General features: G+C 41.7%; 1 protein-coding gene across 2 annotated transcripts in view; it reads left to right on the forward strand.

Annotated features, from left to right (window-relative positions):
* The window catches only part of CDK14 (cyclin dependent kinase 14), a 487,128-nt gene that overhangs the window by 335,812 nt on the left and 124,080 nt on the right, over window positions 1–27,236 (forward strand). For both annotated transcript variants that reach the window (XM_084897427.1, XM_084897428.1), the window contains one exon: window positions 18,020–18,083. In XM_084897427.1, coding sequence (XP_084753553.1) covers window positions 18,020–18,083 — 64 coding nt within the window. The remainder of the gene's footprint in view (window positions 1–18,019; window positions 18,084–27,236) is intronic.

Genomic DNA, 27,236 nt, shown 5'->3' on the forward strand with positions numbered 1-27,236 from the left:
TCCAGCTAAATATACATGTGATCTTCAAGTGTACATGCATCTTATAATTCAGGGGAGATGTTTCAAACTGATAACTCCTACTCTTGGCAACTGATGTATGTTTCTCTCTCTCATTCTTCCTCTCCCTTCTGCCCTCTCTAAAATCAAATTTAGGAGGGAAAAGAAAAGAAAGAAAAGAAAAGAAAAAGAAAACATATCCTCCAGTGAGGATTAAAAAACTTTTTTAAAAAAATGGGAATTATGATGATGGTGATGATGATAGTGGTGGCATCTGACTTTCCTTGAGTGTTACTATGTGTCATATGGTTTTCGAAGTATTTACATGTATCACCTTATTTAATCTTCTTATCAAAAGCCTAATGAGGTAGGTACCCATTATTATTCCCATTTTGCCAAAGGGTAAAGCACAGGTGGCTTCCCTACTGGAAAAGTGACTGGTGGGTGCGGTGGGCAGTTTCATTCCCCAGGGAGGGATACCAGTTGAGCCTGGAACCTAGAAACAGCGCAGTATTTAAAGGGAGTGTGGACTTTGGAGCCAGTCACTTCTTTGAAATCCTGCTTCTTCTTGCTTGGTGAGGCCTGCCTTAGTCAAGTCTCTCACACCTCTAAGCCTCAGCTTCCTCATCTGTAACATGGAGGACGGTGCCCACCCGGAGGCATTGCTGTGAGGACCCAATGAGATGGGGTATCAACATGTCCTATACAAGGGAGCACTGGAGAGAGCGGCCGAGGCCCTCCTTTCTCTCAGCCCTCACTCTCCGCACGCCTCTGCCTAGCTGAGTAGCGGCCCTTGAGTACTCAATGCCCTTAGCTTGCACACATGCCCCTCTGCAGTCTACAACCATGAGCACTTCTTGTACCCAGCCAGCCAGGCGTTTCCTGCCCTCCCTCCCTCCAGCCCAGCCTGGCCTGAGATGCGCCTGATAGCAAATGACTTTAAAGGAACTTAAGAACTAAAGATATGTTTGAGGTGTTCTGTTTGCTCACCTGCATCATCACTGGCGTCATCTGAAAGGAGTGAGGTTTTCTTGGTCAGGGGTGGGAGGGTTGTGCATTTTCAAAACGTTGGTTTCTAATCTAGTAGCAGAACTTTTCATAGTGCACACTACTAAGAGAATGCAATGCTGCTTTATGTTACGAACGTACCCTAATGAAACCCAGTTGCTTTGTCCTGTAGTATAGCTGTACCTGCCCCTTGGTTCGGATCTCTCTGTTCAGAGCCTAAGAGGAAGAGATGGGTTTCTAGCAGGGCACTGTCCAAAGATAGGAAAGTACTACATTTTCAAAGGCATCTTGGGGGAGCCAACCTCCTCAGTTCCATGGGCAGTGGTTTATGGCTTACCCAGTGAATAATTTGGTAGAGGACCGTAACTTTGTGATTTACGTCTGAGTAAATTGCATGCATGCAAGCACAGTACATGGACAGAGAAAGTGCTTAAAATTATGGTGATTGTTGTTGGCTCAAGTCCGGTACTTGAAAGGACTGTGCATGACTTGATCATATGGAAGCTGCTGACAAGGCGGGCAGGAGAAAGAAAGACACAAATGGCTCTATTTGTAAATGACAGAGGCGCTGTAAATGCGTCTACGGAGGACAATCTTGCACATTGACTCGGAGCCAACTGCCTGTGCAGTGTCTCTAATGCAACATAAGGAAAATAAGAGTGGCAATAAGCGTTTTATTCCTTTTTTGAATTTAATTTCACATCTAAAAATATGAGTTCCCAGTATTCTCAGGCAGCAATGCCATTGGCCAAAGTCCCAAATTTTGTATTTTTCAAAAATACCTACCCAACCTAATCTCCATTCTTCAACTTGTTGTAGTAGGAGCTTATTTTAATCCTAAGAAGCCATAAGCCAGCAGTGGCTTAGTGTTTTAAAAACTCATTGAGCTCTTTGAAAGGACTGAGTTACCTGCCTCTTTAGTGAATGTGACCATTAGAAGACTTTGCACCTTGGTTGGAATGGCTTTTATTCCTGTCTGTGGCCAGGCAGTCTTTAAGCCTGTCCTGGTCCCTGTGGCTGGGCAGTGGAGGAATGGGGGCAGCGGAGACAGGATGATGATATGTTGCCTTCTTGAGAGATCCCAGAAAGAGCAGCTGCGACAGCTTTAACTGTGTAAGGAGGCCACACTGTGGCACTGCTTGGATTCCTAACTTTTAGGAAACTTTATCCTTTACTGAAAATAATAAACCACCCAGGCAATATTTTGTGATGTGTTAATAATTCAGCGTGAAAGCTACTTCTCAAGAAATAACAAAACAGGATGGTCTTCTAGAAGTATGATGGCGTCCAGAGACCATCCTTTCTCCCCTCCCCCTGCTAGTCACCATTAGCTGTGTGAACCTTGCAAGTCACCCAGCCTGTTTCAGACATCATTTGTATATCTCTGTATAACTCAGAGGTCCCCACTTAGGACTTGTTATTCATTATATCACATTTCATGTTTGTATATACCAAAGCCCCTTGTCCCAGCCCCTCTGAACATTATAAAAGTCCTTGTCCAAGCTATCCTGACACAGGATAAGTTAGAGTGAGTGTGTTTCCCGCCGAGAGCTCCTCCAGGGAAGGCTCACGCTCTCTTTCCCTCTGGACACTCTGGCCGCCACAGATCTCTGGGCCTACTGATCCGGTCCTTTCCTGTTTGTGGAGAGAACAGCATGCAGTGTCTCCATCGGTCCTGGCTGCTGTAACAGAGTATCATAGAGTGAGGGGCTCTGTAACACAGTTCTGCAGGCTGGAGGTCCAGGATGAGCATGGTCCATTTTTTAGTGAGGGCTCTTTTCCTGGCAATGTCTTCACGTGACTTTCCCTGGAGAGTGTGCTCAGGAAGACCCCAGGTCTCCTTTTTAAAAAAATATATATTTTATTGATTTTTTCAGAGAGGAGGAGAAAGGGATAGAGAGCTAGAAACGTCGATGAGAGAGAAACATCGACCAGCTGCCTCTTGCACACCCCCCACTGGGGACGTGCCCGCAACCAATGTACATGCCCTTGACCGGAATTGAACCTGGGACCCTTCAGTCCGCAGACCGACACTCTACCACTGAGCCAAACCGGTTTCGGCCCCAGGTCTCCTTTTTAAATAAGGATCTTAGCCCCATCCTGAGGACCCACCCTCCTGACTTAACCCAATTCTAATTATTCCCCAAGACCCCATCTCCAAATACCATCACATTGGGGGTTAAGGTCTTAACATAATGAGTTTTGGGGAGGGAGAGACGCAAACATTCAGTCCATATTTATAAGTGTTTTGAAAAAAACAAAACAAAACAAAACACCACAAAAACTGGTTAAGGAGTAAGGAAGATATAGGTATATATATATGCTTTTTGCTGATTTGTCTCTTAGCTGATTCACATATAACCCAAAGTACAGAACCGTAATAATTTCTAGTTATTAGAAAATAATTGACCAAATATGCCATTGATTCACAAATGCATTAAAATATAATGTGCCATTAACCAGATAGCTTAGAATAATCTAAACTGGTGCTGATGAAGCTAAATGAGCCCCAGTTAAGCATTTAAAATCAAGAATAACAGCAAATGAAAGTTACACCAAACTCACTGTGACCTGATGATGAACCCGTAGTGTCGACTCCAGCCCTCTTTGCGCCCATGGCTGACAGCAGCACCCGAAGTCATCAGGACCTGAATAGCAGCCATACTTCATGAGAGAAGATATCATCTTCAACTTATTTATTCATTTTAGATTGTAAATACCCAATATTAACAGTGGTATTCTCAATACCAGTTTGGAACCCACCGAACTGGTTAGAAATGAATAGTCCACGTGTAGGTGAGAGACTGTGGTGTTGGGTGTCAGTTGCTAAGAGAGTGTTGCATTGAGAGTGAGGGGCTGCTCTGGACCCGGAGAAAGCCAATGGGGCCACTGGACGGAAAGGTGATCATAAAGGTCACCCTTTATCAGGTGGCCCTGCTGACATCTTGCTTTCAGCCCAATGAAACTGGTTTCCATCCTCTGGCTCCAGAACTTCTTTGAGACGATTAAATGTCTGTCCTTTTAAGCCACCAAGTTTGTGATTTTTTTGTTACAGCACCCACATGAAACCAATACATTCCCATTAACACCTTTTTAAAGGTACTATCATTTTCTAAAACACAAAGTTTAACAGTTTGATGAATCAGTTCAATAGCTCTGTCATTTTAAATTTTAATATCATAAAAATGTAGTGGTAGCTCTAGCTGGTTTGGCTCAGTGGATAGGATCTTGGGTTCAATTCCAGTCAAGGGCACATGCCCAGGTTGTGGGCTCCATTCCCAGTAGGGGGCATGCAAGAGGTAGCCAATCAATGATTCTCTGTCATCATTGATGTTTCTATCTCTCACTCACTCTCCCTTCCTCTCTGAAATCAATAAAAATATATTAACAACAACAACAACAAAATGTAGTAGTAAATGGGAGATGGCATCCTGCATCTGGAGAAGAGTTCTTGCCAATAAGAGGTTTGCAGTAATTTTTATGCATAAATGAATAAATAGGCAATAATATACACATATCTTGTAGTTGTAATTGTATCTATCCAAATAGTACGTACATACACAGTTGCAAAAACTATAATAAAATATTGCCAATGCAGCACATGCTGTAGAAGTCTCTTGACCTAAATTTTTAAACAGCCTTTCTGCTAGTAAACTTACCAGAGATTTAGTTGTAATTCACACATTCCTGCATACTCCATTCAAAGCTCTAAAAATAATAGCATCTTTTATAGAACAGGTATAAATGTATGGATTTCCTTTCGTAGGCAGGCCCTGACCTACATACTCCCAGTATAGGCACAGCCCTTACTCTGTCCTGTTCTCCCTCCTCCACCACTGCAGACACAGCACAGGATGGGGACTCTCCACTTCTTCCAGGAGTCCCCTATGTAGCTGCGCCAGTGCCCCATCCTAAGTGCAAGTAGGTGCCTCCTTGAAAGAAGAGGTAAAAGGCTGTGAATAATAGAAAGGAAATGCAGCCTGACACCCCACTAGACAGCCTCCGGACCCTCCCCCTTTGCTATAGCATTGCCCTATTCACCAATGCCAAAAATGCAGGGAAAATTACTCACTTTGTGACCACTCCTCACCTGCTTCAAGACAGCTCTTGTCACATTTCCCAAGTCTGTGCTCCCTCTGTGTTCTTGACCTTAAGCCTAGGCCTGTCTCCCCCTGATCTAGGATGCCTCAGGCCAGCCTGTCCCCACTCTGGGCTAGAGTGGCTGCCCCACACTAGAGCTGGGACAGGAGCTCTGTCCAGCTCCTTGGCGCCTCCATTGGGAGAGTGTTGGGATTTTCACGGTGGCCGCACTTTTATCAAACATTCTATTGTACGAGGTGGTTTGGCTCTGTATGGCTTTCTGGTTTGTTATGGATCTGTGCATCAGCCTGGGGACTAACCACCATGTAGAAAATAATTTCATTGGGAAAATGTATTGTGAGTCCCAAACAGCTCTCAAACTGTTGGAACGCAACTCCATTTAGGAGCCAATCTTTTCTTTTTTCATTATGGAGTTTTGTAGAAGTAAAGTGATAAGATGTCTGATGAGTTTCAACTTTCCATTTTTATATAAGGCAATTTTCCTTCTACAATTCTGGGCAGAAACTTATTAATAACATAAGTGGCCATCAGTAAGTGAAGTTGATGAATAGTACTATTTCATTCACATATTAGTTACACAAGAGTTCGGATGAATCTTAACAATAAAAGTTTTTAAAAATCCCCAAAGATTAGCTACAGCATTATACTTGGTATATAAAATTGAAAATAAAACAAATTTTGTAATCTTTACAAGGATAACAAGATAATATAAAAAGGAAAGAGAATAATGAGCATGTTTCAGAATGGAGCTTACTGGTGGTTGTTTAAAGTTATTGTAAATGACCCAGCTCTTGAGGTGGTGAGCTCATGGGTGCTTATTATGTTACTTACAATAAAATTCTGTGTACCAGGTCCACAGGTAGAAAAATAATACTTTTCCCTCCCTTTGGTCTGAAGGATTATCGTTCCTATGACTGTCAGGATCGAATAAGAGTGAGTGACAAAATAGGCTTTCTTAGTAAATAGCAATATAGGAGTGACTTTGAAACCAATCTAAAATGTCCAGCAGGTCAGCACCAGCCAGAAGGAAGGAGTCACTTAGCTGGCGAGGTCACCTGGCTGACCACACAGCTTCAGTCTGTCAGTCTCCGCTGGTCTTGCCTACGTAAGGAGTCAACTGAGATGAATTAAGAGTCCTATTAATAATGTTGCAGCAGCATCTGAGTGACAGGTTGTGTTCCATAGATCAATAAAACAGGATAGAGAGCCTAGAAATAAACTCATGCCTATATGGTCAGTTAATTTATGACAAAGGAGAAAAAATGTGCAGCGGGGTAAAGACAATCTCTTCCACAAGTATTGTTGGGAAACCTGGACAGATACATGCATACTATGCAACTAGACCATTATTTTACATTATATATATAAGAATAAACTCAAAATGGATTAAAGACTTAAATTTAAGACCTGAAACCATAAAACTCCTAGAAGAAAACATAGGCAACATAAACTCTCTGATCACTCTTAGCAAATATCTTTTCTGATGCATCTCCACAGGCAAGGGAAACAAAAGAAAAAAATAAACAAATGGGACTACCTCAAACTAAAAAGCTTTTGCACAGTGAAAGAAACCATCAACAAAATGTAAATACAACCTACTGAGTGGAAAAAGATATTCTCCAATGACACATCTGATAAGGGATTAATTTCCAAGTTAAATAGAGAGCTCATGCAAATTAACACCAAAAGACAAACAATCTGATTTAAAATGGGCAGAGGACCGAATAGACATTTATCCAAGAAGACATACAGATGGCCAGATATATGAAAAGGTGTTCAACATCACCAATCATCAGAGAAATGCAAATTAAAACTCCAAAGAAATGGCACTGTCAGATGGGTATCATGAACAAACAACATGCTGATGAGGATATGGAGAAAAGGGAACCTGCATGTTGGTGGGATTGCAAATTGGGACTGCCACTATGGAAAAACTAAAAATAGAACTATGTGATTTCTGGGTACTTACCCAAAGAAATCCAAAACACTCATTGGAAAAGACATATGCATCCCTATGTTCAATACAGCATTATTTAGAATAGCCAAGATGAGGAAGTAACGTGTCTATCAATAAGCAATAGGATAAAGAAGAGGTGGTACATAAATACAACAGAATGTCACTTGGCCATAAAAAAGAAGGAAATCCTTGCATTCCTGACAACATGAATGAATCTCAAGAGTATTATGCTAAGGGAAACAAGTCAGAGAAATACAAATACCATATTACTTCATTTATATGTGGAATATAAAAAAAACAAAACACAAAAACTCAAACTCATAGATACAGAGAACAGACTGATAATTGACAGGTGGAATTGGGTTTGGGGGGCTGGGTGAAAAATGAGAAGGGATTAAGAAGTAAAAATTGATAGTTACAAAATAGCCAAGGGGATATAAAGTATAGCATAGGAATATAGTCAGTAATATTATATTGTAGTAACTCTATATGGTATAGTGGGTACCAGACATCACAGAGAACACTTCATTCTATCTGATAAAGAGGGAATGTGCTAATTGACCATAACACCCTCACAAATATGGTGGCACCCACAGCCAATAAGGAGGGAATATGCTAATTGACTGCCACACCCTCAAAGATGGCAGTGCCCACAGCCACAAGATGATGGCGCTCAGTTTCTTCAGCCCCCCCAGCACACAGGGCTGGCCCAAGGCACAGGCAAGCCTTAGGTGGTGGCTGCCCAGCTACACAGGGCTGGCCTGAGGCACAGGCAAGCCTTGGATGGCAGCTGCCCAGCCGCCCAGGGCCACCCGAGGTTCAGGTAACCAGGGCCGACCGAGGCTTGCACTGCCAGCAGTGGCAGCAGCAGAGGTGTGACGGGGGTATTGACTTTCCCTGATTGTCTGATTGCCTCACACCTCTGAGGGCTCCCGGACAGTGAGAGAGGGCAGGCCGGACTGAGGGACCCCATCCAGTGAATGAATTTTCATGTACCGGGCCTCTAGTAAGCTATATAAATGTTTACTATGCTTCACATCCGAGACTATTATAATATTAAATGTCATCTGTAATTAATAAACAAACAAAAAAATTTAAATCCAGATTCTGTCTTGTTCTGTTCTCTTCTCGGCAGGTACCCTCTTTGCATTCTAGTTTTCTCATCTACAGAGTGGCCCATATTGTCCTATCTTATTGGGTTGATGACAACTCATGAAATAATAGATGTAAAGTTGCCAACAGTAAAACAGCTTATGTGATGTGATTATTGCTACAAGACATATTTCCACAGTTTTTTTCTGTTTACTTCCTGTTTTCTATGTATAAATAATCCATTTGGAGTATCATTTAGAAATAATCTTTTTAAATAGTAATTTTACTCTATAGTAGGCTGAATAAAGAACACTCAAAGATAGCAGACCCTTATTCCTGGGCCCTTATTTGGAAAATTATTATTATTATTATTATTATTATTATTTCTTTTTTTTTTGCAGATGGGATCGAATTAAAAATATTTAGGATATTATCCTAGCTTATCCAGGTGGGCCCTAAATGCAGTCATTAGTGTCCTTATAAGAGAGAGCAGAAAGAGATTTGATACGGAAGAGGAAAAGGAGTGTTATGACAGAGGCAGAAATTGGAGTGATAAGGCCACAAACCAAGGAATGCCCTTAGTGTCAGAAGCTGGAAGAAACAGGGGGAGGGAGTGACCCTGCTGACATCTTGATTTCAGCCCAAAGAAACGGATGTCCAACCTCTGACTCCAGATCTTCTTTGAGAGAATTAAATGTCTGTCCTTTTAAGCCTCCATCTTTGTGGTTATTTGTTACAGCACCCACAGGAAACTAATACATTCCCATTAACATGTTTTTGAAGGTAATATAATTTTCTAAAACACAATGAAATGAAAATGATGATTCATCATAGTGTGATGAATCAGTTCAATAGCTCTGTCATTTTAAATTTTAATGTCATAAAAACGAATATTTACTGTACTTCATTTTTTTAGGGCAAAAGTTCTAGTTTTGCATTTTCATGTCTCCCACTAATCAGAAAGCTTGCACAGTCATTGCTCAGTAAATTGGGAAATTACTTTCATTCAAGAAAAAGAAAATAGTGATCAATTTGGGCATATGTTGTGTGTCAGGTATGACATATACCATGGGTGTCATAGAATTTTAATTCACCTCAGGTTTGCAGCTGAAGTAAAAAGCATCAGTGTTTTGAAAATCATCAGTATTCGCACCCTGCCAGTTTTCAAAAGTGACTGGGAGCCTCTTGACTCAGAGACTCCTGGGGTATCAGACAAGGACAGGAAAGCAGGTGCTGCTAGGTGAGCTCTGACTTACAGACCCTGAGCCCGTCCTCCACGCAACCACCGGAGCAGCTCCTGACACCAGCTGCCCACACCACTGAACTTGAAATTGCCCACAATTTCCCCTTTCCAAATGCTATTTAAGTAAAAAAGGGTGAAGGTGGCCCTAATTTCCTTGCTAGAGCTTATACCTGTTAGGTAAAAGAAATCTTGTGAAGCAGCGCTTCTCAAACCTGTGTGCAGGGGCACCACCCAGGGTTTGTGCGGAATTATAGGTTCTCATTCAGCGGGTCAGGAGAGGGGTCTGGGCCTCTTTTTGGGTGATGCCACTGAGGGTTCAGGGACCACACTTTGAGCAGCAAGGCTCAGAGGCATCTCCTGCTCCTGCCTCCAGGTTCCTCTCCCTGGCTTTGTTTTTCTGCATCTTGTGGCTGCTTCAGGCAATCAGCCTCGTTCTGCTGTATTCGCTTGGCAACATCGCCCCCCTCCAGCTCTGCAGCCTCCGCCTGTGCTCCTGAGCTGCTGGTTGCATGTGTGTTTCCATCGCCTTGGCTCCCACAGTGCACTCTTGGGGACCGACAGCCTGAAGCCCTGTCACAATAACATCACTCAGTGAGAAGAGAAGCTGTTGTGATGGGAGTGAAATCGGTGAGGGAGTCGGGGTTTAGGGAGGCAGGGAATAGAAACAGTAGGTGAAAAGAGAGAGGGGAAAATGAAAATTTAGTTGGAAGAAAACATTTTAAATGAACTACAGAATTCTCCAGTTAAGAGCATTTTCTGATTTCTCTAATGGCCAATTGCTTGTTTGCTCATTCATCTCCTGAAAGTCTTTTGTTGACCTCTGCATCCAAGCCAAAGTCTTTTGAAACAAAAAACAAAAACAAAAACAAAAACAAAACAAATCTATAAACCACCTAACTAAACCGAGGTCCTCTGAGAGATTGCTTGGTACACTGGCCAGTCAGTGGTCCCAACCTTATCAGACATTAGAGCCAATGGGGAGGTTTAGAAAATTCCACACACCAGGCTGCAGCTCTGCCAATCAAATCAGAATATTTGGAATATGTCCCAGTCTTTAGTATTTTTTATCTTTTTTTTGTTGTTTTTTGTTTTGTTTTGTTGTTGTTGTTTAATACTTCTCAGGTGATTCCCTCCCATGTACAGCCATGTACCATGAGCCTGGCCTTGACCTTGTAGCAGGTGGATTGAACTCACTTCAAATGAAACGCTAAGTGCTGTCCTTTACTATTTAGGTTACCTCTTATGTAAACCTTTGCCATGTTGAAATCTGCACTATATTTTGGAAACACCATCTCCTTTAATGCAGCTGATTAAAATTCAGGTAGTTTTCTGAAGCCCCAGCGCTTTTCATTTTCTCAGTCCAGCGGCTCCCTCTGCTGGCCTTTCTTAGGTAAAGCTCCCTGCTCTGCAGAATCTCACTACAGGCTTGGCTGCTCTGGGAAACACAACCCCAAATCAAAAGTTTAAAGCGCCTTTCCTAATTCTGCATCCAGCCTGTAGGCCAGGGGCCATTGCCAAAAACGAACAGTTCGAACAGTCCCTTATCTAGTGGCACTTTAGCTTAACTCTTAGGGAACAATGGAAGAGAGGATTTAGACATACACACTACATGAATGCATATACACTGAGTGGCCAGATTATTATGCATTTAGAGATCATAATAATCTGGCCACTCAGTGTATTTTGCTTATCTTGCTACTAGAAAATATTTTGATATCTGCTATTGATTTTGCTGGTTCTATGCAAAATAATGAATATTGATACTTACTTTGAATATTAAATGGGGAAGGAAAGCTTTCATCCATATCTTCTCTACCCTCCCTCATTTAGTCACACCCTAATGATCATCAATCATTTCTCCCTATCTGCCATAAGTAGGATGAATAAAAGCAAAGATAGATGTAAATGCATGACCTCATCTTATCGCCCAAACTGTTGTAGTATTACCTCAGGATTTTACTGCACATGACCCTGTGTCTATGGAGGCAGGACTTGATTCTTATTGTATTTGAATGTAAAAGGTGGTGCTGTCCAACCCTTAGCTCTGATTACACCTCATAAGGCTGTCTGTCCCATTTTATACAGCTCTTGTCATGAAGATATCCTTTTTTGTTGCATACTAATGTCTCACCCATTGCCCTTGTTTCCTGTCTGACTCAGCACAGCTTCAGTCAGGCCTTCATGGACACTACAGTCCTTGGTTTATTCCAGGCATTATCCCAGTCTCATCGAGAGTACACACTTCCAGTCCACCTCGTGGGACATGGGCCCACCATGACCTTTCTGGGTACATCCCATGAAAGACTGCCTGTTTATTATTGTCCCTTTTTATATGCAGCATCTGTTATATGATATGACTCAGTGAGTAAATCTGTATTAGTTATGTAATGCGGTATAACCATAGTACTACAAATTATGAGCTGCTAAATGTATGACAACACACATTTAGCAGCTCACAATTCCTGTGGGTCAGGAGCCCAGGTCTGCTGAGGTGGGTGACCTGCTTTAGGGTCCTACAGGGCTGTGGTCAAGCTGACAACTGGTCCTGCAGTCCAATTTGAGGGTCAGCTGGGAAGGGGTCCCTTCCAGGCCCGTGAGGTTGGTGGCAGCATTCACTTCCTTGTGGGTCGTTGGATGGAGGCTTCAGGTTCTTGCTGGCTGTTGGCTGAGACCATCGACATTCCCTTTTGTGTGTTCTTACTACATAACAGCCCGCTTCCTCGCAGCCAGCAAGGGAGAGTCTCCCAGCAAAACGGGAGTGAGCGTCTTACACAATGTAATCTCACAAGTGACAGCTTGTCACTTCACCATATTGTGTTGATTGGGAGCAAGTCCCCAGTCCCGTCCACACTCAGGGAGAAGCATATGAACACAAGGAGGCGGGCCAGCTTAAAGTCAGCCCCCTTCATCCTCCTTTGATTTCCACTGGGTGGTCTCATAGAATCTGTACTCATCTAATTTACACAGATTGTTGCCAGCCAAGCCTTCCCATCTTGAATCATTGTGCCATGCCAGCACATCCAAGGGTTTTGTGAGCCTGGGGGATGAGGGGAGTGCGGCGAAGGATGTGGAAAAGACAGACAAAGAGAATAAAGTGTGTCTAGGTAGATCTCCTGTGCCTGGCTGAGGCCACAGAGAGAGAGATCCAAATGACAAGCTGAGCCTTTATTTTATAGCCAGAGCTAAACAAGGTAGTCGTCACCATAGTTACAATGTTCTTGTGCGTTTCACTTGTTTTGGCAGCACTTGCTGCCCCTCCCACAGCCCATTAGCTACCCAGATAGGATCTAGGGGGGCATCATAAGGTCAAGCTTAATTATGCTAAGAGGGCTGTGCCCTCTAAGCTGGGATTTGTTTGTGGCTTTGCCAACAGGTCAGTCCAAGGCTTAACCCTATAATAGCCCCTCCCTACAAATCATTAATTAATAGAACCTAGATGCTGGATTTCATTTATTGGTATTAGGTTTCTCTGTGTTATGTTCAGGAAGTTGTTCCTACCTGATGAAATATTTTTTAATCCTAACTCAGCCATCAGAATATTATACAGCTCTTCTATTTTGTGTCATTGGAGAATGTAAGGTATTTTTCTATGTCTTCCTTTAATTTGCTGAAGAGGTATCTATATATATATAAAAAGCCAGTGACCTTAATGCCATAACAACCCTAATGACCATAATGAGTGGTCGCTATGATACCCTCTGTGGCCAGCGAACCAGCCTGATCAGTACATATGTCTCCTGTTTTCCCCATTGACCCTAGAGCTCTCAATGCGGTTTGCTGAGGCTGATCCCTGGCTAACATTGGCAGCTTTACTTATTCCTCTGCCCAAACCTGCTCTTTTCCCATTCTTCCCAGTTACTCTTCTCATATCCTTTAATAAGTATTGCCCACTATGGGACTCTCCCACCCCAATCAAGGGCGGGGATGGCCGGCCAAACACCCATAGCCCCTCCTCCAGGCTGCTGGCCCCAGATTGGCATTCCCCACCCCATTTGGGACCAAGGCCAGTTGGCCCATTGTCCACAGCCCCTCCCCATGGCTGGCCATGCCCCAAATCGGCCCCCCAATCCCAAAAGGGGGTGGGGCCTGCCAAACAATCGCCTGTGGCCCCTCTGCCCAGCTGGTCAACCACCAGCCATCTCCTCCCAATAGGCCCAATTGTGGCTGGGCCAGCCAGACCTCACCAATGCACGAATTCGTGCACTGGGCCTCTAGTATATGTATATATACACTGTGTGTGTGTGTGTGTGTGTGTGTGTGTGTGTGTGTGTGTTAGGCTGGAGGGAGAGAATGAAAAAGCCTAGTTTCTAATACGCAAAACCTGCCTCTAGAATCAGTCAGTGGCTGTGAATCATTTAATACCATCTGAGCCGCATTTCTCCATTTGATCTGGAAATGCACTGGACAGCTCTGAAGGGTGTAATCTTTCTAGTCAAGCCAACCTGGTTTTGGATTCCAGCTCCACTTGGTAATTCTTTTTCTAGATCAAGAGCACACAGGCAGGATAAGAGTTAGGAAGCTGTGCTTTCTCTCTGGCCATTTTTGAACTTTATACCATCCATTCCAGAGGGTAGTGTGTGATGGCCAATCCAGCTCTCCTGAGCCTCTTCAGGTTTCATTTAGGACTTCTCCCCGAGGAACCAAAAACATTCTGATTCTCTGAAGCCATCATTATCTTAGAGATGTATGCGTGGACTCCCAGAGATTCCGATGAAAAGTTATAGAAGCTATTCGAATGCTCTCCATTTCCTTAGATTCTTGACTAAGTCTGTTTGGAATCATCAGCACTGCTGTAGAGTGCCCCTCTCATAAAACACAAAACTTACTTCATCAGTACATTCCATGTGAGCCAGTTGTATCTGTGTCTGATGGGTCAGAATCCCTCTGTCAGAGACTCCCTGACCCTGATCCCGGAAGAACCATAAGCATTCCTTGCTCTGCTTAAACCATGGGTGTTCTTAGGGGAAAGCCCAGGGACTCATTTTTAGCAGCCTCGGGAAAAAGTCTAGTAAACATGAGAATTAGTGAAACGATAGATAATTTAGAAGATAAGTCAATGTTTCTGACCAACACAAGTCCTTGAACTCTGAGCACAAGAAGTTTAGAATTTGTAAACGTTTTAACAGAGAGCCTCATTTCCTTTTTCTTACTCTCCTCTGCCCCTCAGAAAGGCCATCCCGATGGGTGAGGTTTAAACCTGTACCTGTCAGCACATAGACAGGCCTGGAAGAGTAAATTCCAGGGCATTAGATCCTCGTTGATCAGGATCAGGCAGTGTAAACCTTTACTGTTAAGGTGAGAGCCCCCCTTGTTTTTCTAACAGATACTGCAAGTCCTGGAATTCGAAGTCTTCTGGGAACTGTATACATGAGACTATAGGGAAGACCATTCTGTGCCTGTGGTTTGACATTTGCTTTCTCCTACCACGTATGCTGAAGAGTTCCAAATGTTTTTCTGGGTCTTTTCCCTCTGCTATGATCCATGTCTGTGTTTCTGACTGCCCTCTACACATCCCCTATCTTGATGGGTAGGCATTTCTAACATTTAACAGGCCCAGAACGTAACTCACTGCCCTCAGCCCCCAATCTTGCTTTATCGCCTGCATTCTTCATTTCAGCTAATAACTTCTTGTTCCCCATGGAATGGCTCCTAAACTGAAAGCAATGTATTTTACATCATGACTCACAATGCATGCGTGTACACATACACACACACACACACACACACACACACACACACAGCCTGAACTGAGATTTCATAAAACATTATGTGTTTTTACCATGTATGTTGCCCTCTGATATCTTCTATGTATTTTCTCTTTTGAAAAATGCTGATATCAACACCCTTAAATGAAAATTTACAACCCACCAATGGGTCATCTGTAGGGGGGAAACCTGAAACAGATAAAATTTAGTTTCCTTGGATTTGGTTCTGGCCCTAGCCTCCCTAGCATCCTTCACTCTGTTATTAGACACGTCATTCATTCATTCATTCATTCAGGCAGGCAGGCAGGCAGTTTGTCAATATTTACTGAATGTATGGTATATGGTAGGCACTAAGGATCCAGAGATAAACACTATGGTTTCTACTCTGAGAAGACAGATAAGTAAACTAACAAGTATGAGGCAGTAAGTAAGTCTTACAGAATTCTGCAAAATGCCCTCGGAGATCACCAAGATCACCCATGCAACTTGGACCAGAGAATCCAGAAAGTCTTTCAGGAAAAGATGAAGCATGAGCTGAATCCAGAATCAGAGATAGGAGTTGACCTGACCAGTTAGGGGCAGGACGTTTCAGAAGAATGCACTTTCTCCAAATATTCATGTGGTTCGGGGCCTGAGCAACATGGGTATTTAGAGAAACTATTTTGAAATAATCTTTTCTTTTTAACCAGAATACTTTCCTGCACTCCCTCCCTTTCTTTACTTGCCAACCGTCAGTCAGTGTTCCCTCTCCACTAACCAGTCCTCTCCAGTGTAGCTTTTCTCCTCGCCCTCAGGTAGACTCACACAACCCCGCTTTGGGCTCTCACCTCCCTCTCCCTCTGAGAGAACACTTACCGTGAATGTAGGTCATCAGTGCCTTTGTTCATCTGCCTCACCAGACTAGGCACACCTCAAGGCGGAGCTCAGTCTCATCCCTCAGTCTTCTGTGACAAACAGTCAGTATTAGTCCAGTGAAGAGATGAACTAGTAAAGGAGCAGAGAGATGTGCAAGCCACAGCACAGGAGAAGGCAGGCTGAAGCTGCTTAAATGAATATGTATAAGAGTTTTTAGTGTATCATAGCATGTTGTTTTAAGATTAAAATGGGTCAAGATGCTTATTTGCAGATGTGGTAACCATGTATTAAATGTTAATGGCACGTGGGCTACAATTTTTGTATGTGAACTGTTTTATTTGTAAAAGACTATTTTTGGCTTTTTGAGAATACTTGTTTTTTTCCCTAACTTAAAAGTATCTTGGTGGTAGAATTTCTTAGTTGATTAATATAAATGAAATTCTGCTACCAGAGACAACACATATCAACTTTTCCTATTGCACAACTACCCTATCATCTCCAACCATATATCTCACCCAAATTGTCTCCCAAAAAGGCTTTTATAAGAAGCAAAATTGACTGTTTTAATTTGATTTTTTTTTGAGAGAGAGAGAGAGAGAGAGAGAGAGAGAGAGAGAGAGAGAGAAAGAGAGAAAGGAAGGATAGAGAAATAGAAACATCGATTGGCTGCTTCCTGCATGTCCCCTACTGAGGTTCCAGCCAGCAATTTGGGAATGTGCCCTGACTGGTCTGTGACCTCCTGGTTCATGGGTCGACACAACAACTGAACCATACTGGCCAGGCCCAAAATTCACTTTTAATTATTCGTATCCTTTGGCCACTAGCGGCCGAGTTTGTATTTCCTGTGCTCATTGTCACAGGAGTTGTAGGCAAGAGATGAATTTGAGACCTGGAATCTCAAATTCCTCCTATTTCGACAGCTTCCGGCTTTGTCTCTTGCATTTTTAACCTCTTTGACTCTTTGTGTTGGTTCATGATAATCGGGGTTAGAGCATGTGGTATTGATTCCTGACCAGGAGTCACTGTCGAAAAAGTAGGCGGACTAGGTTCTCCCACATGGCCAGCGCCTCCCTCACCTGACCCTGTGTCCTGTGGGTGATCTGAGTATGTCTAACAGGGACATAGTGGTTGCTGCAGGCCAGGTACAGTTCTCCCCACAGATGAGGGAGGTGCTCTTAGCACCTCCAGTTTACAACTGAGGAGGTGGAAGCTCGATTAGGAGTTTTCTTGCCCAAGGTCTTATAACTAAGTAAGTAGAGGTGCAGGGGATCTGTCTCCGGGTCTGAGCTCTCAACCCTTCAATTCCACTCTTCTCAGTCGGTGACTTACCGTGACCATTGATGTATTAGTCATAGATGGTGGGGTTGGACATTCAAATAAAGTGCGCCCACTTATATAGAGCTGGAATTGCCCTTTAATTCCTTTAACCAGATCAAACATTGTGGTGATAGAAAAGCACACAGGGAAAGAAGGTAGAAGTGTGGGTAAGGAAAGGAAAAAGTGCAGGGAGATCAGTATTTTGGGATGAGGAACCTATGAATCACATAATTAAAGATGTTAACTGTAATGAGCATATGGCCGGCAGAGAAGCTAGTCTCCCAGGCTGTCCGTCCTGCTCCTTTGAAACGGCAATGCTCAGACAGAGGATGTGGGATGAGAAATGACAGATTCTTAGAACTGTTTAATGACTAGACATCTGATACCGGAGCGAAGGACAAAAGCTCATGAAAGAATCATGAGGGGGCACGGGCATACTTTATTCAGTTCCATGAAGATGATAGCTTATCGTTTGAGTTCTAAACCTACTTATTAAGTTTGGAGTTGATAAAATGCAGCCGATTTCACTTGTCTTACCTCATTCAGCTGCATATGTTAAAGCACAGACATTCATCTTGGGTGGCTCTTTAGCTGGGCTTGGGTTTTACTGAAATAAAATTCCTGGCACATGATAATGGAAAAGAAAAAAAAAAATCCAGAGTTTCATCATATGCAGTGTACTGGAGAATTCTGAGTGCTTTGGAAATAATAAGTCTGTTTCCACAATTTCCTGCTCTCCACTAGGTTCTTGGAACGCCAAATGAGGACACTTGGCCTGGAGTTCACTCTTTACCACATTTTAAGCCAGGTATGTTTCATTCATTGCAAATGACTAAATGCGTCCTATATGCAAAAGGTGAAGATATGTTTCCCCTCAAGCTCGTATTTTTACCTTGAAAATTTCTTGTTACTTTTGTCATTGTGTATTCTACATACTAGTGGAGTTGTCTTTTATTTTCACATTTTATTTGCATTATACAGAGAGAATAAATTATATCCCTAATAAGAGATTTTCATCATGAGGGATGTAATTCATTTGACTTGACAGGCTAATCTTGAAGTCAGCATTCATTTAATTATCAACTAGATTAGCATCCATGTCTATAAAAACAAAATTTAAGTTGGGGTATGACAATCCGTGTGACTTCTTGTAATAATACTAGGAAAAGTATTCAATCATAAAAAGGAAAACATCACATTTTTATTTCTTTTTTAAAAACTAGCAACTTATGGTCAGTGAATTTGAGTTTAAACAGATGAAATGTTCTGAATGTCCTATTGTACAGCATTCAATATTTTTAAATGTAAAATTTTTAAACACCTAAACTGGAAAATCTGAGAGAAAAATGCAGTACTTATAAAAATGAACTGTCAGGCTTTTGCTCACCAGGAGGTGGCAGTCAAGAAACTTTCAACTTTAATGATTATATTAAACAGAAGAAGAATCTCAAACTTGGTCTGTTTAACTTTTATAGAAGGGATGAAAGGTTTGCAATTGGAAATTTAATAAAAATCAGTGAAATGAATTATTGTAAAATGATTCTCTTGTTGGTTGTTGGGTTTTTATTTCTTGGTTACAAAACATGTATTATAAAATGCAGACCCACCATAAAATTACTGAAAGGGATTTTATGGAAGATCTAATAGTTCATTATTTTATGAGGGAAAGAGCTATGAATAATTTCTATAATTGGGGCCAAGTATATTCTTTTTCTCCACTTCCCCTCTTTTTTGGGGGACCATCAAGAATAAATTATGACTGAATTTGGAAACTATTTTTATTCTTAATATTTTTCTTCTGAAAGTATAGAGTGTGTACTGAGAATTCTTTTATCTTCTTTAGTGCCCAAGGAGACTCTGTACTTTTACTAAAAATTTTACTAACTTCTGTGTTCTAAAATACTATTGCAACTTAACAATTTAGATGGATTTTCTCTCTTCTTTTTTTTCAACCAAGCAAGAATCATCCTCCAACTGCTCCAGTTGTCCCTAGTGAGTCTAAGTGAGAACATTTACAAATTTGTAAATAAGTCCTAAAGAAATAAGACAAAGGAGACTGTGAAAAAAATTAAATGAATAAAGATGGGTGCAGAAAGAAACAATTGATATTGATAGTCATTTGGCCTACCAAGTTTCTGCACCAAAAAACATGGAGGAATTTGTTGATTTTGGTATAAATAGAATTTATCTTCCTCAACAACCTACAAAAGCATTTATCAAATATCCTGGAAAGTAATATGATGTAGTAGGAAATAAGCTAACAGGTTGAGAACTGCATGAGATCAGAGACTGCACATAATACATATTTTGATGTTCAACAAATGTTTGTTTCCCTGAATTATATTGAACTAGAGACCCAGTGCATGGAATTTGTGCATGAGTAGGGTTCCTAGACCTGGCCAGTGATCAGGGCCGGTGCCTTCCTTCCTGTTGCTGGCTAGGGCCTTGCTTTGTTCCACGCCACCCCCTGGTGGTCAGCACATGTCATAGCAAGAGATTGAACACCCAGTCTCCCAGTGGAACTCCTGAGGGGACACTTTGCATATTAGCCTTTTATATATACAGATGAGTAAAACAGACATTACTTATGTGACTCTTCTGATAGATATATAAATTAGGCAAATATGTTTAAGTTATTAATATGATACACAGGTGTCACTACAGATATATGATACATAATAGGTCATGGGAATCCAGAAGAATAACATGTGCAGATGGTATAAGGCATGGGAGCTGACAAACAAGCAAGATGTTATGGGCCAAGCTTGAGGCTTGAGGATGAGAGAAGATGTGATAAATGTCTCCTGAGTTGGCTTGAGAGGAGTCAAGGGAAGACAATATATTAGATTGAGGCAAAGGAAGCCAATCCATGAGTCCTTTCACGCAGCCCAGTAACCAGACAATCAGGGGTCCTAGTCTCCCCCAGCCTGGACCTCATACTCCAAGGAAGAAGATGCACATTCCAAGAGGATAAAGGGATCAGTGGTAGGTCCATTGACCCTTCACTTCCTTATTCTGCCCCCACAGATTGCCCTAGTAAGTCTGAGGGATAACAAAACATAGGAGCCATGAGGATATACTTTGTTTTGTTTGTAATAGACTTTAATTTTTTTAGATCAGTTTGGTTCATAGCAAAATTAAGTGGAAGGTACAGAAATTTCCCATATACCCCTGACCCTATATATGCACAGACAGCCTCACCATTATCAACACCCCCACCAGAGTAGTACATTTGTTACATTGATGGACCTTTGCTGACATGTCATTATCACCCAAAGTCCATAGTTAACATTAGGATTCATTCTTGCTTGTAAAGTCTATGTATTTGTACAAATGTATAATGATATCTATCCACCATCATACTATCACACAGAGAAGTTTCCCTGCTCTGAAAAATCCTCTGTGCTCCACATTTTTATTTCTCCTTCCCCTCACCTCCTGGCAACCATCGAACTTTTCACTGTCTCCATAATTTTGCCTTTTCAAGAATGTCCTACGATTGGAATTATGCAAGACGTTGCCTTTTCAGACTGGCTTCTTTCTCTTAGTAATATGCATTTCAGTTTCCTTCATGTCTCCTCATGGCTTCATAGCTGATATATATATATAGAGAGAGAGAGAGCTAAATATTCCGTTGTCTGAATGTTTATTCATTCACTCACCTGCTGAAGGACATCCTAATTGTTCCAAGGTTGGACGGTTATGAATCAAGCTGCAGATGGTTGTGTGGGTAGAAGTTTTCCGTTCCTTTGTGTAAATACTGAAGAGTGTGATTGATAGGTCAGGCATGTTTTGCTTAGTTTTTGAATATGTAACACATTTAAGCAACTCAAGATATCAAATAATATTAAGAGGAGCAAAGCCTCCCATCTACCATTTCCCCGGCATCACTGCCCCACCACAGGCCCCATTTTACTAGATTCTTATGTTTCTTTTCTTTACGTAAATGGAAGAAATTATAAAAGTATATTTCTATGTTTTGTATATTAAACACAGTTTGGGCCTTGCTTTTCTCACTAATGCACCCTAGGGCTTCCCATGTCACTGTGCGGAGGAGGCCCTTGAGCTTCCCTCTTCTCTTACAGCCGCACTGTTTTCCATGGCGTCGATTTCACCTGTTCCCCATGTATGGACATTTAGGTTGTTTCTAGAGTTTGGCTATTGTAAATACTAAAAACCTGCAGATAGGCACATACAATACACATTGCATGTACACAAGTATATCTGAACAATAAGTTACCGGACATAAAGTTAAAGAATCAATAAGTACTTAAGGCTGTAATGTTGAACTCTCCTGTCGGGTTGTTGTCCAAAGGGATGGTACGAGCTGGCTCTGTGACCAGCAATAGTATTGGGTGGTGAAGAGAACTAGGAGGAAAATAGAGCAAGAAATGGGCTCAGGCATGGCCAGGAAAGGAGGTGATTTACAGTTTCAAATGGTAAATATAATCAAGAGAGGCCCTACTGAAAGATGACATTTGACGGAAGGACATGAACGAGCCATCAAGAGATTGAAGGAAGTACTAGGAGAAGCTCCAGGATGGTCTAGTACTGCTCTCTCCTTTGTTAGGTGACCTGAGGTCAGGATGTTGCAGGACTCCCCGAGTAGCCCAGCTCTCCCTGGGTTTCTGTTCAGTTCTCCTTTTTCCAGTGCACATCGCAGAAGATCCTGTTGCTGGATCTGTATTGTGATTTCTCCCTGACCTTCTTCTACTGAACATTATTTTTTGATTCAGTCTCTTTGTTGTTGTTCTTGTTTGCAAAGAACTTTACATTTTATTTTTCAATTCCAGTTTACACTTAATATTATTTTGTATTGGTTTCGGGTGTACTGCATTGTGGTTAGACAATCATATATTTTACAAAGTGGTCCCCTGATATTCCCACTACCCACCTGGCACATACACGGTGACCAGCAATAGTACTGGGTGGTGAAGAGTACTTGGAGGAAGAGAGAAGAGAGGAAATATTTGCTGAATAACTAATTCCCACACTAGGTCTTCTAACTTAGGTGCCATACAATATTATTGACTATGTACCCTGTGTTGTACTTAATGGACAATTAGTTTACAAAGTAGGGAGGTTCTGATCTCTGTGTTTAGAAGAATACATCAAACTGCAAATACCACTTTGCATTAAATAGTTTGGCCCCGAAACAACATGTAGATTCTATGTCTGATACTTTCAATCATTTCTTAAATGTTTCCAACAAAACAGGCATTTAACAGCGATTGAATGACAAATTATTATCCAGGAATTTAAAAAGGAAAGGCACTGTAAAATTCTGGAGTGAGGGTGGGGGTGAAGTAGGAAATGTTCCCAGACAAGAAGCAATTAAGTCATGTGATGGCGAGCCCTGGCTTGGGAAAAGTTACTCCCACCCCAGTTGGCAGTAATATCATAGACATGGGGACATTTCCCCATAGGTCCTTAGCTGGCCAAGGACCTGATATGAAATGTCATAGATTCGGCCAATGCTGTCACATGAAAATAAGAACTAGCCAAAAATCTTGATAACCACTCAAAAATGTAAAATACAGCAATCCCCCTTGTCCGCAGTGTTTTCTGCATGTCAGTTACCAGTGGCCAGCTGAGGTTTGAAAATATTAAATGGGAAACTCCAGAAATAAACAATGTATGAGTTTTAAATTGCATGCAGTTCTGAGTAGTGTGATTAATTCTTGGTCTGTGCCTCTCGGTCCTTCTCTGCCTGCCAGGACATGAATCATCCCTTTGTCCCACATATCCACAATGTATGCTTCCCCTGCCCAGTAGTCACTTAGCAGTTGATCATTTACTAGACTGTCCTGTAATGTAGTGCTTATGTGCAAATAACTCTTATTTTACTTACAAATGGCCCCCAAGGGTAAGAGTAGTGATGCTGGCAATTCAGCTATGCCAAAGTCAGTACCACTAACATCCCATCATTTACACAAAATATCAGTGGGCAGAGAAGCGTACCCACTCACGAAGGTGGCAAGAGAGAAGAGAGGAAATATTTGCTGAATAACTAATGTCCCTCACTAGGTCTTCTAACTTAGGATACTTGTGGGCTACTCCTGGCTAAAATACTTGAATCAAATTGATTTCTGTCTAAAATAATGTTGATTTTAAAATCCCTTTAAGCCATTTTCTTAGGGCTTTATGGCTATGGAGTAATAACACGCTAATAGGTGAGAGGAAAAAAATCTTGGTTTTCATTATTTAAGATGCAAGTAATATTTTAAACACCCCCCAATATTCAAGTCAGGTAATGGGATGATAAACCGCTGATGAATAATTATCTCAGTTATGAAATTTTCTCCCCTTACATGTGTCCTTGATTCAGCACTCTCAAAATACCATTGTAGCTAATAGACAATAATGTTTGTAATGGAGATTATTTTAAAAGGACATACAAAGTATGTGTGTACAGAGATGCTTTTGCCTCTTAAGCCACCTTTGTAAGCCCAATTAGCAATCTCTTGACTATAGAAAAGGACAGTTGGTAACTCTCTCAGAATGCCAGCCCTCGCTCTCCACTAGGGCAGTGGAATCACAGAATTACACACAAGGAGTTAGGAGAGCAACGACGTGTCTGTGATTTTTATTCATTTAACTGTTGCCTCACGATGGATATTTAGGGTAGCTTAGCGTTTACCCTCCCTAGAGTAATGCTGCATTGATATACCATATGTCTGCCTTGTGCATCTATAACATAACTGCACTAGATGCTCAGCTTTTCACTCATATTAATAACAGTTGTGGCAGTAATAATAGCTAACAAGGATTGAATGTTTATTATGTGTCAGACACTCTTATTGGCTCCTGAGATGCGTTTTCTCAGTGAACATGCATGGTTAATTATTTAAAGTAAGGACTGCTATGAGCCCTGTGTGTAATATAGGAAAACTGAGGCACTGAACTATTTTTTTTTTAATTTATATGTGCTCCCCTTCTCTGTTTTTTTTTTTTATTGATTAAGGTATTACATATGTGTCCGTTGCCCGCCCACCACACACACACAGACACACACACACACACACACACACACTCCCATATCTGCCCTCACCCCCCTGCTGTCTGTGTCCATTGGTTATGCTTATATGCATGCATGCAAGTCTTTTGGTTGATCTCTTTCCATTACTCCTCCCCTTCCCTACTTCCCTTTGAGGTTTGAGCATCTGATCAAAGCTTCTCTGTCTTTAGATCTGTTTCTCTGTTCATCAGTTTATGTTGTTCATTATAATCCACAAATGAGTGAGGTCATGTGATATTTATCTTTCTCTGACTGACTTATTTTGCTTAGCATAATGCTCTCTGGCTCCATCCATGCTTTTGCAAATGATAGGAATTCCTTTTTATAGCAGTGTAGTATTCCATTTTGTAGATGTACCACAGTTTTCTAATCCACTCATCTGCTGATGGGCGTTTAGGTTGTTTCCAAATCTTAGCTGTTGTAAATTGTGCTGCTATGATTGGTGTTTCTAGTTTCCTGGGATATATTCCTAGAAATGGGATCACTGGGTCAAATGGGAGTTCCATTTTTAGTTTTTTGAGGAAACTCCATACTGTTCTCCATTATGGCTGCACCGGTCTGCATTCCCACCAGCAGTGCACAAGGGTTTCTTTTTCTCTGCATCCTCGCCAGCACTTGTTTGTTCATTTGGTGATGACAGCCATTCTGGCAGGTGTGAGATGGTGCCTCATTGTCGTTTTGATTTGCTTCTCTTGGATGATTAGTGACTTTGAGCAGGTTTTCGTATGTCTCTTGGCCTTCCTTATGTCTTCTTTTGAAAAGTATCTATTTAGGTCCTTTGCACATTTTTTGATTGGGTTGTTTATCTTTCTTTTGTTAAGTTTTATGAGGTCCCTGTAAATGTTGGAGATTAAACCCTTATTGGAAATAACATTGGTAAATATGTTCTCCCATGCAGCGGGCTTTCTTGTTGTTTTGTTGATGGTTTCTTTGGCTGCGCAGAAGCTTTTTATTTTGATGTAGTCCCATTTGTTTATTTTCTCTTTAGTTTCTATTGCCCAAAAAGCTGTATCAGTGAAGATTGAAATTTCTTTTTTAAGTAATATATCTAAAGTCACTAGAACTTGGAAGACACTTGTGGGGGATGTCCTATGTACACAAGACAGGTTTGTTCTCCTAGACTTGAAAGCATAAGACACGTGAAGCCTGTGGAAAGAGCATTAAGAGCAAGGAGAGTGTTATTTGCGTGCTTAAGATTTTAAAAATAGGCTTCATTTCTTAGAGAAGTTAGGTTCATAGAAAAACTGAGCAGAAGGTACAGACATTTCCCATATGCCCCTGGTCCTCACACATGCACAGCCTCCCCCATTATCAATATTCCCCACCAGAGTGGTTCATTTGTTATAACTGATGAATCAATATTGACACATCATTATAACCCAGAGTCCATAGTTTGCATTAGGGTCCATACTTGGTATTGCACAAACAATGGTTGTGGTCAAATGTGTGGTGACATGTATCCATCATTATATTGTTACACAGGGTAATGTCACTGCCCTAAAAAAATCCTCTGTGTTCTACCTATTCATTCTGCCCTCTACCTTTGCCCCTAGCAACCACTGATCTTTTTACTGTCCTCATAGCTTTGCCTTTTCCAGAATGCCATATAGTTGCAAGTGAGATTTTTATTGCTGGTTAAGGGAACTTCGATTTGTTTGTGCTTTTATACTCTTTGGTAGCAGTAAACCGGGAGCAGAGACTGGTTCAGCCCCTGCCAGTAGCCTGCTTCACGGCCTCAGGCAACTCAGCCTATCTTTTTTCCTTTCCCTTGATTTCAGAGAGGAAGGGAGAGGGAGAAAGAGATAGAAATATCAGTGATGAGAGAAAATCATTGCTTGGCTGCCTCCTGCATGCCTCCTACTGTAGAATGAGCCTACAACCTACACATATGCCCTGACCAGGAATTGAACCTTGATCTCCTGGTTTATAGATCAACGCACAACCACTGGGCAACACCGGCTGGGCCAACTCAACCTTTCTAACCTCAGTTCACTTTCTTGTCACATGAAATGGCTAGACTGCCTGCTTGCTCAGGTCCTGTCTCGCTCCCACTTCCCTGGGAAGGATCTGAATGCTCCCTTCCTGATCTCTTTCCCCCTTTGCTGAGTTGGATGGAGTGGGGAGTGGGGACGCACAGAGAGTGAGACACAGAGTCTTCTCCTTTCTTTTTCTGGGAGCTGTCAAGACCCATTCTGATTTGTGAATGGTACAATTTAGACTTTAATAAATGCCTGACTGATTAAACTTGACCTCTCTGAAAAAAAGTCTTATGGAAAGAGAAGTGTTTCCTGATGTTTAGGTTGGGAAGACCTCACCTGGGAATATACACTCCCAAACCCACATATATATGTACATTAGAAAAATCAAATGCTGTCCGAAGTCAGAGTGTAATGAATATAGCAGAATATTTATTTATGTAAGTTGCTCAAAGGTTACTCATTTTAACATGCACACCGTTGGGAGTGCTACAGCCAGGGCTGGTCAGGATGCTGCAGTTTCCTGGTTTCAGGACTGAAGACAACTGTTAGCATCTGGGGAAGCCACTCTGGTGCCAGCTACAGGGCAGTGCAATTCTGGTCAGTGTTAATGTGTCACATCAGAGCTTCTCTCGGGTAACACTAGAGCTGTGTCATATCTCAAGCATAAATTTGGGGGATATCAAATGTTCTGTGCAGTTTCTTAAGTACCCTGTTTGGATCCCTGTGCTTTTTAGGAGCTGAGATACCTAAATTCCCCATTTTTTGGAACAAGCTTAGCCTTCTATTTGGCGTAAACCTTCTTCTACTATATATGAATTCTGCTTTACTTCTGTTCTAAGTACTATAGATGGTTTCAGTCCAGCTATTTTACAATTTGATCAGAATATCACCTGAAATGTTTACTGCTGGCCTGGTTTCCTAATTAATATAGAAAGGTAAAATCTTGTGAAAACTTGTAAATACA

Source organism: Pipistrellus hanaki (assembly GCF_964339955.1).
Source record: "Pipistrellus hanaki genome assembly, chromosome: 10".
NCBI lineage: Eukaryota > Metazoa > Chordata > Mammalia > Chiroptera > Vespertilionidae > Pipistrellus > Pipistrellus hanaki.